The sequence below is a fragment of the Chiloscyllium plagiosum genome, chromosome 10 (assembly GCF_004010195.1).
Source record: "Chiloscyllium plagiosum isolate BGI_BamShark_2017 chromosome 10, ASM401019v2, whole genome shotgun sequence".
In the NCBI taxonomy this organism is placed as follows: domain Eukaryota; kingdom Metazoa; phylum Chordata; class Chondrichthyes; order Orectolobiformes; family Hemiscylliidae; genus Chiloscyllium; species Chiloscyllium plagiosum.
Window position 1 is genome coordinate 74,160,868 of NC_057719.1, and position 13,117 is coordinate 74,173,984.

General features: G+C 40.6%; 1 protein-coding gene across 2 annotated transcripts in view; it reads left to right on the forward strand.

Moving 5' to 3' along the window:
- The window catches only part of LOC122553776 (cysteine-rich motor neuron 1 protein-like), a 239,509-nt gene that overhangs the window by 194,796 nt on the left and 31,596 nt on the right, over window positions 1–13,117 (forward strand). For both annotated transcript variants that reach the window (XM_043698087.1, XM_043698088.1), the window contains 2 exons: window positions 6,818–6,946; window positions 10,603–10,756. In XM_043698087.1, coding sequence (XP_043554022.1) covers window positions 6,818–6,946; window positions 10,603–10,756 — 283 coding nt within the window. The remainder of the gene's footprint in view (window positions 1–6,817; window positions 6,947–10,602; window positions 10,757–13,117) is intronic.

The window sequence follows — 13,117 nt, forward strand, 5'->3', positions numbered from 1 at the left end:
GATCCCATTGTAATCTGTGGTAACCCTCTTCTCTGTCCACGACACCTCCAATTTTGGTGTCATCTGCAAACTTACTAACTGTACCTCTTATACTCACATCCAAATCATTTATGTAAATGATGAAAAGTAGTGGACCCAGCACCAATCCTTGTGGCACACCACTGGTCACAGGCCTCCAGTCTGAAAAACAACCCTCCACCACCACCCTCTGTCTTCTACCTTTGAGCCAGTTCTGTATCCAAATGGCTAGTTCTCCCTGTATTCCATGAGATCTAACCTTACTAACCAGTCTCCCATGGGGAACCATGTTGAACGCCTTACTGAAGTCCATATAGATTACATCTACCGCTGTGCCCTCCTCAACCTTCTTTGTTACTTCAAAAATATAATACAATCCCAATGAAGTTATCATCCCTTTCTTATTTCTCAGTTCCACCCAAATAACTTCCCTGGATGTATTTCTGGGAATAACCTCCCTCAGTACAGCTGTAATGCTATCCCTTATCAAAAACGTCACTCCCCCTCCTCTCTTACCTCCCTTTCTGTCGTTTCTGTAGCATTTGTATCCTGGAACATTAAGCTGCCAGTCCTGCCCATCCCTGAGCCATGTTTCTGTAATTGCTATGATATTCCAGTCCCACGTTCCTAACCATGCCCTGAGTTCATCTGACTTCTCTGTTTGGCCTCTTGCATTGAAATAAATTCAGTTTAATTTATCAGTCCTACCTTGTTCTCTGCTTTGTCCCTGACTGTTTCACTTGCCTTTTTTCTCAACTGTACCAGTCTCATGATTGATCTCTTTCCTCATATCTCCCTGGATACCACACCCCCACCTTACTATTTTAAATCCTCCCGAGCAGCTCTAGCAAATCTCCCTGCCAGTATATTAGACCCCTTCCAATTTAGGTGCAATCTGTCCTTCCTTTACAGCTCACATCTATCCCAAAAGAGATTCCAGTGATCCAAAAATGTGAATCCTTCTCCCATACACCAGCTCCTCAGCCATGCATTCATCTGCTCTATTCTCCTATTCCTGCCCTCACTAGCTCATAGCACCGGGAATAATCGAGATATTACTAACCTTGAGGACCTCCTTTTTAAATTCCTCCTTAACTCTTTGTAATCTCCCTTCTGCATCTCAACCTTTTCCCTTCCTATGTTGTTGGTTCCAATGTGGACAATGACCTCCTGCTGGCCCCTCTTTCCCCTTGAGAACATTCTGCACCCTCTCTGAGACATCCTTGATCCTGGCACCAGGGAAGCAACACACCATTCTGATTTTTCACTGCTGGCCACAGAAACGTCTGTCTGTACCTCGGACTACAGAATCCCCTAACACAATCACTCTCTTGGAACCCAACGTACCCCTCATTGCATTAAAGCAACTCTCGATACCAGAAAGTTGGTTGTTCGTGCTATGTTTCCCTGAGAATCCATCACCCCCTATATTTTCCAAAACAGCATGCTTGTTTGAAATGGGGATAGCCACAAAAGACTCCTGCACTACCTGCCTACCTCTTTACCTTTCCTGGAGTTAACCTATCTATGTGACTGTATCTGTAACTTTTCCCCCTTCCTATAACTGCCATCCATCACATCCCCTTGGTCTTGTAAATTCCTCATTGCCTCTAACTGTCTCTTCAACCGATATATTCGATCTAATAGGATTCGCAACCACCAGCACTTATTGCAGATATAATCCACAGTATCCCGTAAACTCTCCCAAAATGCCCACATCTGACAAGAAGAGCATGTCACTCTACTAAAGGCCATTTTTGCTTCTTTCAATCTACAGACCCAGAAAATAGCACTGTCTTATTCCTCAACAAAATACTGCTCCAGGTTAAATTAATACTTATGGCTTATATTTTAAGTTTAATCAAGAGACATATCTCAATAAAACATATAATCAAGAAAGAACCCACTCTACTCACTACTGCAGACTTACTGTAAGGCCACACTTAAAAATATTTACTTATCTGTTTCTGTGCTGTGACCTCGCCCAAACAGGTTTCTCCAAGATTTGTTGTGAATTTCACTGCTTGTTAATTTTCCCAGATACACTCCGATGTCCAGCGATACATGAATTCAAACAGCAAATGCAGTAACTCTCTCTCTCTCTCTCTCTCTCTCTCTCTCTCTCTCTCTCTCGTCCCCCCTGTGCTGACCTCACCATGTGCTTCCTTTCGGGAGTACTGTGTGCACTTCTAGTCGCCCTGTTATCAGAAAGATATTATTAAACTGGAGAGGGTTCAGTAAAGATTGACCAGGATGTTGACTGGAATGGAGGGTTCGAGTTAGGAGAAGAAGTTGGATATCTGGGACTTTTTCCAGTGGAGCACAGAAATTTGAGGGCTGACCTTATTGAGGTTTATAAAATTATGAGGGGCATAGATGAAGTGAATGTCACAGGTATTTTCCCGAGGGTAGGGGAGTTCAAACTATGGGGCATATTTTTAAGGTGAGAGGAGAACGATTTAAAACTTAACATGAGGAGCAATTTATGTTTTTATAGAAAGTGGCTGATGTGTGGGTTCAACTGCCAGAGGAAGTGGTGGATGCAGGTACAGTTACAATGTTTAAAAGGCATTTGAATGAGTACCTGAACAGTGAAGGTTTGGATGGATATGGATCAATTGCAGTCAGTTGGGGCTAATTTAGTTTGGGAAGATTGTCAGCCTGGACTAGTTGGATCGAAGGGTCTGTTTCTGTGCTGTATGACTCTCCTGCAGATGAGACTAGTTATACATTTACAGATAATAAATTTACAGATAAGGTACTTCCCTTATTATATCGCTGTGCATTATGAACTACTGTTCAGCTGTTGGATTACCTTGTTCAAAGTGACACAAATATATAAGATGCAGATGTTTCTTCCACGTTGGTGACTTAATCTAAAATCTGGTCAGAAGCTGAAATTCCCTGACCTACACCAGTCTCTTATGTTGTTCTGATGCCAAAACTATGCACTCTGCTTCAAACTCTTACAGTCATTTGCCAGATCTCCTTTTACAAAGCTTGAGGGAATGCTGTCCCCGTACTGTGCCAAATGCCAATTCAGACCAACTGAAGAAAATTAATTAAGCATGAAATGAATTGCTTGTTTAATCAGCATATTAAAATTAATCTGGTTTATTGAAGTATAAATTCCTACGCTTGTAGTAAGACATATGAAAGTGCGCTCTTACTTAGACTATGTTATTTAGACTGGTATTAAAATCAAGATGTTTTCCATCTTCCATTACGTTTGGATTTTGTTTGGTTTTGCTATTACATCTCAATTTTCTCACTGTGTCCCGTTTCAGTATTTTCGCTTCAGTTCTGTTCAGCTGTGTTTATTTTTGTGGCTTTTGCTGTCTCCAGGCCTTTCTTTTTCTGGCTCAGTTGGTGGTATTCTCACCTCTGAGTCACAAGGCTGAGGGTTCACGGTCAGTTCCAGCACCTGAATGCGAAACCGAGGCTGAATTTCCAGTACGTTGCTGAGGGTGATGCTGCACCTTTGGCGGGTCTGCCTGTGGTCGCAGTCCCCACATCCCCCTAAGTTACATGGAAAAGATCCTCTTGCATTGTTTGACAGAAGAGCAAGGGAGCTGGCTCTAGTGTCCTGCTCAATATTTATCTCTCAATTAACAGTGCAAAACAAATTACCTGGTCATTATGTTTGTCGGGATTACTATCCAAATTACCACAGTTCCTGCATTGCAGCAGTGATTATACTTCAAGAATGCTCCATTGGATGTACAATATTTTCATCCAGTAGTCATGAAAGGTGTAAATAGAAATGCAAGTCTTTGTCTTTTTCAATTTTCTCTTTGGATCTTTAATTCAATCAGTTTGTTTCTTCAATGCTCTCTTGAAACACCCAAAGAAATTACAGCTCTGCATCTTCACCTTATCCATTCTACAAGCCTTACGTTAATTGAAGATACTTTGTTGTATTTTTTTTGCCAACTCTATTCAGCCTTTCTCCCCTCCATATTAATCCTTGCAAAGACTTCTTAACTGTGAGAATCTTTGTCTATTCTGCACTTTGTTAGATATATTTACAGGCTGTTTGTTGTAGAAGGATTCTAGCTTCATTGGTCTGAGGGCCTTTTTTTTTACAGTGGGAGGGGATCAACCATAATTGAGTCTTAACAAGAAGGAGTTCTTGTCTTAAATTTAGTTTATAGTGTGATAACAAATAGGTGCGAGTTACATTTGTTTATTAGACATGATTACTGGAACTATGGGGAGAAAGAAAATATAGCTGTTCTGTTCAAGATTGAGAGCTGTTCTGATTTACTCATTGCAAGACTACATGCTATCTTCAGATTGGATGGAGGTTATTGTTGTGTTGAACCTTAACCCTTTCAGAACCATTACCTTTTACAAACGTCCTAAGCCTTTCTTCTACCTTGGTTTTGATTCAAAACAAAGATTTGAACCCCTATTCTGTTTTAGTCAGAGAAACCTCTGACAAAACAAAGCTCACCCAATTGCAACCTCTTCGCTGGCAAAGGAGATTTTGTGAACTTCCAGTCTTCGTTGTAATTTATTTATTCCATATTTGCATCATTTTTATTTAGTATTGTGTAATCTTAGACCATGATTTGCAATCAGTTAGGTGGATTCATTGAAACATCAGAGTAGTGTTCCTTCAATGTCATTATTAATTACAGACTGAACAATGACTTGACTAGCAGAAAAGGTGTTGCCATTTACAAAGTCGATACTTAAGATATCAGTGTTGATTGTTTTAATTTCCACATGAAAATAAGTGTGAAGAAGCCATCCAGGGGGCCTCGAGTGAGGATAGCTCAGAGCCAAATCCAGTTGTCAGACATTGGCAAGGAGTTTATTTATAAATCAAGTGAAATAGCCACCAATAATGAATGGTTCTTACTGGAGCATCCTCCAAGCTAGCCTTTTTCTTGTTCCCATGGTCTTTTACTTGTTCCCATGGCCTTTTACAGAACAACTGGTTCTTCCTCTTATATCCCAACACAAATTATGTACAAATGTCGTGTTGCCTGAGGAATCCGGATAAAACTGCTATTGTCCTAAAGGGTATTTGGGTTGTGAAGAAGGCATTTGACGCTCTTGCCTTCATTGGTCAGTACATTTAAGTATGGGAGTTAGGATGTCATGTTGCAGCAGTACAAACATTGGTGAGGCCACTTTTAGAATGTTGCATTCAGTCCTGGTCTCCCTCGTATCAGAAAGATGTTGTTTAAAGGGTTCAGAAAAGATATACAAGGATATTGTCAGGCTTGAAGGATTTGACTATAGGGAGAGGCTGAATAGGCTGGGGCTATTTTCCCTGGAGCGTCAGAGACTGAGGGGGTGGCCTTATAGAGGTTTATAAAGGGCATGGATAGGGTAAACATTATTCTAGGAATAGCCAAGGTCTTTTTCCCAGGGTAGAGGAATCCAAAATTAGAGGGCATTGGTTTAAGATGAGGGGGAAAATAATTGAAAGGGTCTTAAGAGGCAACTTTTTCACACGCAAGGTGGTGCGTGTTTGGAATGAGCTGCCAGAGGAAGTGGTGGAAGCTGGTACAATTACAGCATTTAAAAGACATCTGGTTGGACACATGAATAGGAAGGGTTTAGAGGGATATTGGCCAAGTACTGGCAAATGGGGCAAAGTCAGTTTAGAATATCTGGTTGGCGTGGACAAGTTGGACAGAAGGGTCTATATCTGTGCTGTATAACTCTATGACTCAGTAAGTAAATGTACAATTTGAACAGTGAAATAACAAGGTAAAACTACAAAGCTGGACATATACAAGACCCAAAAGCCTGGCAACACCACTGTACGTCAGAACGAAGTCAAGAATGGGATGTTGTCCATGGTGTCGTGTGTCTCCCCTACTATCCCTGTTCTTCCTCTCTTCCCCCCCCATCCAAAAAAGAGATTTAAATGAAGTGTTGAAGGCTGTGTGGACTGCTGTTAACATAGCAGATGACTCAGCCAGCATTTCCTATGGCTGCTAATGTGAACAAAAACCTTTCTTTACTCAAACTGACGACCAGAGACGATGTACCCAATTGTGAAGGTAGCAATTTGGAAGCACATGTGCAGTCTAATTAACCACATTAATCTTCCTGTGACAACTTCAGAATGCACAGTAAAACATGGAGAAGGGTAACCATAGATCAATCCCTATCCCTATATCATTAGACAATCATTTGAAACACAGTCATCCAGACAAAGAGGGGGTGGAATCGCAACACTGAGGGTGCAATGCAGCTGGTGCCTCATTTCCTACGTAAGGTATGTCTGGGGGGAGAACTGGCTAATGCCCAAATGCATGACTTTGTTAACTGGGTGCGAGAGGCGCTGTACGGCGCAGACTTTTGCACTTGGCTTAATGAAAAAATATCAGCTCTCACCCTATGTGAAATAACGTCTGGTATTAAATGCATCTGAGTAAATCCCAACAGGGAGATTTTCTTCAAAAGGCAATTGTTGAGGGCAGTAAACTGCAGCAACTTGTCAAGTTATTTCAGTGGTACATGTCCTGCCTCTGTGACCTCTTGATCCAAGAAGGAGGAAACCAGCAAAAATCACAGGCTAACCATCAACTCTCACCATAATGACTCAAATCTGTTCCTTCACTTTTGGTGCTGGATCAAGACCTCCTGGAACTCTCATCATCACCATCACCACAGGGCTGCAGTGGTTCTAGGAAAAGGCCCAGTGGCACCTTGATTGGTAGTATTGGCAGATAGGCTAGAGTATATATATTGTAGGTGGTATGTTATAACTAATGGAACCATATGGACCAATATTCATCCAGAAATTGGGTCTCTTTGATTTGCTTTTCCACAGAGCCAAGTTATGGGACAGTCAGTCCAACACTGTGCGCGAGGCTGATAAACTGCACCCTGACAGAGAAGGATTGCCCATACGGCTTTGTGCAAGATCAGAAGGGATGTTTGATGTGCCAGTGCCTACCAAGTAAGTGGTACAATCCTTTCAGAATGCCAGGGAGCTTTTAGTCACCAAGTACTGAACTCTAGCTCAGTAAATGTAATCTTTGTATTAAACTTGCTTTGAATTGTAAGCTCCTTGGCAAAACTCCAGGAAAATGCAGTGGAAATTTCTTCAGTCACTGTTTGTCTGCTCTATCCCTTCACTTTTGGTATTATCAGCAGTGACCTGAAGTACATAGTACATCAGCATAATCAAAAAAGTCTGTTTATAACAAACCACAAATGATGGTAAGTCATATGGTATATTTCCCAACATTTACACCTTTGCAAAGTTGTTTGGCCCTGGGTCCAGCATCAGGGTTAGATAATCTCTGCCATAGCTAACCTCTGTCTCTCTAGATAAAGGCTGAGCAGCCCAGTTTAAATGGCCAATTACCCTGATCCCAGAAAATTGTCTGCAGTCTGGGAGATTTCTCAAAGCAGTCCTGCTGAAAGTGCACTAAAGCGCCCTCAAAATACATGGGAAATCCTGATTCATGTTTGTTTCTATATTGATGACAAATGAAATGAATGATGTTTTAATGCAACCAAAAACTCTCAATTATCAGGGATTTCCATGGCTTCCCCAAGGAAGTAACTTAGTTGGGAATTTAGCAGATTCCCCTTCTACCAAACTTCAACAAAGTCGATGAAACGTCGAAGGAATTCCATTTTTGATCCCCTTTGTTAATGTTGCACAATTATTCAAACCTTAGAAAGGAAATTTAATGTTCAGGAGTCTGTAGTCTTTCTCTCTCTCGCTCTCTCTCTCTCTCTCTCTCACACACACACACACAGACGCAAACACTCACACACCCCACACTCACGCGTGCGCACACACACACACACTCACTCACTCTCACAGGCCCTCTGTCTCACACACGCATTCTCTATCACACGTGCTGTCCTTCTCCCACACACACACACTCCTCTCCTGCACACTCTCACGTGCACCCAATCTCTCTATCTCTCATGCACACTTCTTTCTCTCTCTTTCGCATGCTTTTTCTCTCTCTCACATGCGCACGCTGTCTCTCTCTCTCTCTCACACGTGCACACACTCTTGTTTGATGGCAACCTTCCCTTCATAGGCAGCCACAGTACCTTTGGGGAGTGGGAAAACATCAAGGATAATTCTACAATTTGGAGCAGAGGAGAGAAGGGGTATAGCTCATGCCAAAAAGATAGTTGAGTAACACAAATATACCACATATAGATGTAACAATATCTTTTATAGGCCAGAAGTCTTGGTGTCCATTTCTACAGTATTTTCAAGGAGTTGATATGCGTGTTGATCTGGGCCCAAGTGACATTTATAAAAGACCAACAATGCTAAAGAATAAACTTATTAATTTTGTAATATTACAAGCTCTGTAAATTCATCTATATATTTATATAACATTTATTCATTCATTTACCAGTATTCATTTTCATTCATACCTATTTCATTCCAATGGAATCAATCATTAACATCTCTAGGATTATACTTTGTTTCTGAAAATTTTATGTTTTGATCTTTGAAAAACAAAGACTGACTTCTGCACAAATTATTAAACAAATACTTCAACTTTTCATTGCAAAGGTTTACATTTTAAAAAATGTTTATATATTTTAAGTTCACTCACACATCATTGTTTAAAAGCTATTACACCACCTTCACATATTACACATAATTTATGTTGAACACTTTGATGTGCACATCTCAGGACTTGTCTCTCCATCTCATCTGTAATTTCCACGGTTCTGGGTGGAACAACTGTTATTAATTTCTGAGTTCATAGTAGCAAACGCTCAGCACACAAGATCCCTACATGCCAACAGCCTGGAGAAAACAGCTGGAAGAGATACAGCACTAAAATGGAACAGGGTTTGGTCTTTGTTACTCATGCAGTGACTGCAGCTTTATTGTAGTGTTCATGATGCCTCACACTAGACTCACCATTCAGGAACAGGCTGTTCATCACCAACAAAATATTTTCAACCGGATTAATTAAGTTGTTTGTGTTGAAGGAGTATTGGAAAGTAAAATGCTGCTATCGTTTTGCTGTGAATAAGGAATTTGTTACAATCTAAGTAGAGACTGAAAACAGTGTCGAGAGTGTGGTGCTAGAAATTCACAGCAAGTCAGGCAGCATCTGAGGAGCAGGAGAATCGACGATTTGGGCATAAACCCTTCATCAGGAATCCTTATGCCTAAAACATCGATTCTTCTGCTCCTTGGATGCTGCTTGACCTGCTGTGCTTTTCCAGCACCTCACTCTCTATTCTGATCTCCAGCATCTGCAGTCTCACTTTCTCCTAGAGACTGAAAACAGAATGTTAAGGTTTCTAGTGGCTTACTGGAAGGATTGCATGAACAGATTTAAAGTTTTAAGACTCCTCCTGTAATAAATGAATTAAAAGCAACATTGTCTACACACAATTCAGTAGATCCCTTAGCTACAGAAAGGATGCCCCATTAAACTTTAAAATGACCAAAAAATTCCTCTCGACAGTTGTATACTACCAAGGCCGTTATGAGGACACTTCTTCAAGAAGCAGTCTAAAAATATTCTGGTTTCCTTTTCTAGCTGGAAAACTTGTAAGCCTTGAACTGACTTTCATGGTGATGGGCAGCTTAGAGAATATTCCTCCAGCTGAGCTCCATAAGTCTTTGAGCCTTGTTAAATCCTCATGAACGCAGCCTTTCAATCTGAGCATGGGCTCCAATTTACATTGCACATAGTGACCAGCATTGTCACCACTTTAGGCGCGAGACTAGCCACCTCTGTCTTTATCTTCTCTCACCCTCTCTTTTTCATATCCTTGCAGGGTTTATAAAAAGCCTTTAAACTCTATCTTCAGAGAAGTCCTGTATCATGGTAGTAAACTTACTAGCTGTAAACTCTTCCCCTCTCAAAGTTTATTTCTACAGCAATGAGCCTTACATCCAGGTAGAAGTGCTATTAAGCTATCTTCTGGATCACAACCTCCACTGCATCTCGGAATAAAATAGTTAGAAGTATGTGCATGTATAGCTCCCCTATAATTTGAATACTAGCAGCCTATCCACTAACAGCACAGCGCCGTGGTCATTGTTTACAGTCTGTGACTATTTTGCATTTTCTTCCTAGGCCCCTCTGCTCATCATCACCCTCCATTACACCCCTTTAACAACCAACCCACCCAAGCTTGTTAGGCAGAATATGGAGCTGGTCGCATGACCACCTTCAAGCCTCCATTTGACCCCAAGTTAAAGAGGGAGTGTCGCAAAACACATCAAACTTATAAGCTTCATGCAGGTAAAAAATTGGAGTTGCAGTGGCAACCCTTTTGTTAGAACTCTAACTAGTGTCCAAACAAAATGTTGAATGTGAATATTCTCTTGTGGTTGTAAAGGGCTGACCACTGCCATTAGCTGAAGCTTTTGACCAGAGGCCAGTTACCTGCAGATCAATCATAGTGCTTTTATGCATTTTAAAGACTAACTTTAATAAAAGATGAGGAACAGCTTTATTGCTCAAAAGAACAATATTGCAGGCATATGCCATCGTTTACTTCATTGGTGTTGCATCTTGATGAAAGCGTTCACTGTTTTGTCACTCAGTTACTCCTCTTTGTTCTCTGTTGTGACTGATAGTAAGTAATACCTTTCTGTTCCAGAGGAACCCTGCCCAGATTTGACGACCTACTGCTCTTTGGATTGTCCCCATGGCTTCCTCAAGGATTTGGATGAGTGCAGCATCTGTGAATGTCGACCACAGCCACACAAGTGCCGAAAGCTTTCCTGCAACAAACATTGTCCCTATGGTTACATGTAAGTGCAGTACATCACCATTACACAAGTTATGAATTGCATATCCTTTGTCGTTCGTGATATAGCGGCTAAGTTTGGAGATGCATGCAGTCAAATCCTTTTATCAGGGTTTCCTACTTTGTGAGCAGTGAGAACTGGCGCTTGATGATAAATGACTGTAGTGGAAATCATTGCAATTTTTGCATAATTAACTAATTTATTTGGGATTTTGTCATTTGTCCATGATAGCAGATCCAAACTAGATGCATGTATTTCTTGGAATGTTCACACATGTATATCATTCACCTGTATGTAGGAGAGTTACCAACCCTTTAAGATGATCCTGGAGTCTACAGAAAATAAAATAAAAGCAAAGTGATGAAGAAATGCAGCAGGACTAGCAGCATCTGTGGAGAGAGAAATGGAGACCATTCTTCAAATCAGAATCATTGGACTCAAAGCATTAATTCTGTTTCTCTCTCCACAGAAGCTGCCAGACCTGCTGAATTTCTCCAGCATTGTTTGTTTCTACCTCAGGTCTTTAGCATTTGTGGTGTTTTATTTTTATTCTGGGAAGTAAAGTCTGATCTCCAGGGAACTGCCATGAGCAATTTTAACAGAAGATTGTCGGTACATTTTTTTTCCCTCAATATTTCTGTGTATACATTCATTTATGAGACCAACCCCACACAAAATGAGTCATCATTTCCAAGCACACTCCAACTTTAATCACAATGTTGAAGCTTCCAGCATCTCAGTATCTCTTTATATGTTCCTTCCAAACTATAATGGATTTTGACAATGAGGATGGGATTAAAGTTTAAAACTGTTTGCAGTAAATAACACAATTGAGCGAAATAATTTATTTCCCAGTGAGTTGACTGCTTGGGTGGCAAAGATCTTTGGCTTGATTATGAGTGGCTGCAGAGAATGGGAACCTACACGGTACTATTGAAAATCTGATTCCACTGCTGACTACATAGGCTTTTAACAAATATGACACACTACCCCACCTACCCTTCTCTGGATGAGTGCAACAAATGAATAGTTTCAAAAAGACCCTGATGGTAAGGGAAAGGAGCTGCTGATTGAAATGGTAAAGTCTTCCAATGGCTTGATGAAGTGTCTGATCACTACAGTACAGATGGCTACACTGCCATGTAGAGATTTTCAAGTAGTTAATGTGAAATTTGGGAAAGCTTGGGATATTAAGAATCAAGGAATAAATATGTGACGTGGATCCTTTTTTAAAAAAACTGTTTTTGATTATATCAACTTCAGTTGTTTAAAACATTGGACTGCTTTAGATGGCCCCATGTTGTTTCTACAGTTCTCTCTGTAGGTACTCTTATCAAACAGAGCATTGTTGAAAAGGAAATCATGTTGTTGAAGCTTTCCATCTTGCTATCCATCAGGAAAAATGCAAGAATGCCAGAATTTAAATGACCAAAATAATTTATACTCCATTTATTGTGGTCATTTAAAATCTGGCATTCTTGCATTTGTCCTAATGAATGCAAGACAAAACATTTTGACAGCATGTATTTGTTTTCCAAAATAGCATGTTCTGTACTGCCAAAAACACACTGCTACACTTACCAGTATCCAAGCAATTAGAGAGCTGGGTTTTTGTAGATCCCAAAATACATAACTTCAAGAATGATGTAGATTAGTTTTATTAACATCGCAATATGAAGAACTTGTCCTTTTATTTATAATGAACAGATGGTTTGGCTAAGTACACAAGCCCTTTAAGTGTTTAGTTGGGCTGTAAACGTGGGGTAATCGAAAGGCGCTGGCTTGTACACCACATGCATGGGAACTTCTGGATTACTGTGTGGCCATGTAGCTTAGAGGGAACTTGAGTGTGAAGACACCTCGTCAAAGGATTGTGATAAATCTTGAAGAAATACAGCACAAATTCCGTTCCTTGACTTAATAGAATAAATATATTGATATACAACAATTGCTTTGAAATATCACAAAGGCTGTTCTGCAAGTATGAGCTCATCTAATCACACTTCCCTCTGGGTCCCAAGGTCTGTAAAATGTTTGAACCAGACTTTATAACCCATCATCCAGACTGGCAGGTTGTGTGTTACGCTGGGGGTGCAACATGGTTTCAGATGTAGTCCTTCTGAGAAGCCATTTAGCCATAGTCCTGCATGGCCATTTAATTGGATGTTAAAGATCTGTTACTTAATTACTGTGTTTTCCTGGTCAACATTCTTCCAAAGTGGCATAAATTGTTTCATTCTGGATTAGTGGTGCTGGAAGAGCGCAGCAGTTCAGGCAGCATCTGAGGAGAAGTAAAATCGATGTTTCGGGCAAAAGCCCTTCATCAGGAATAAAGGCAGAGAGCCTGAAGAGTGGAGAGATAAG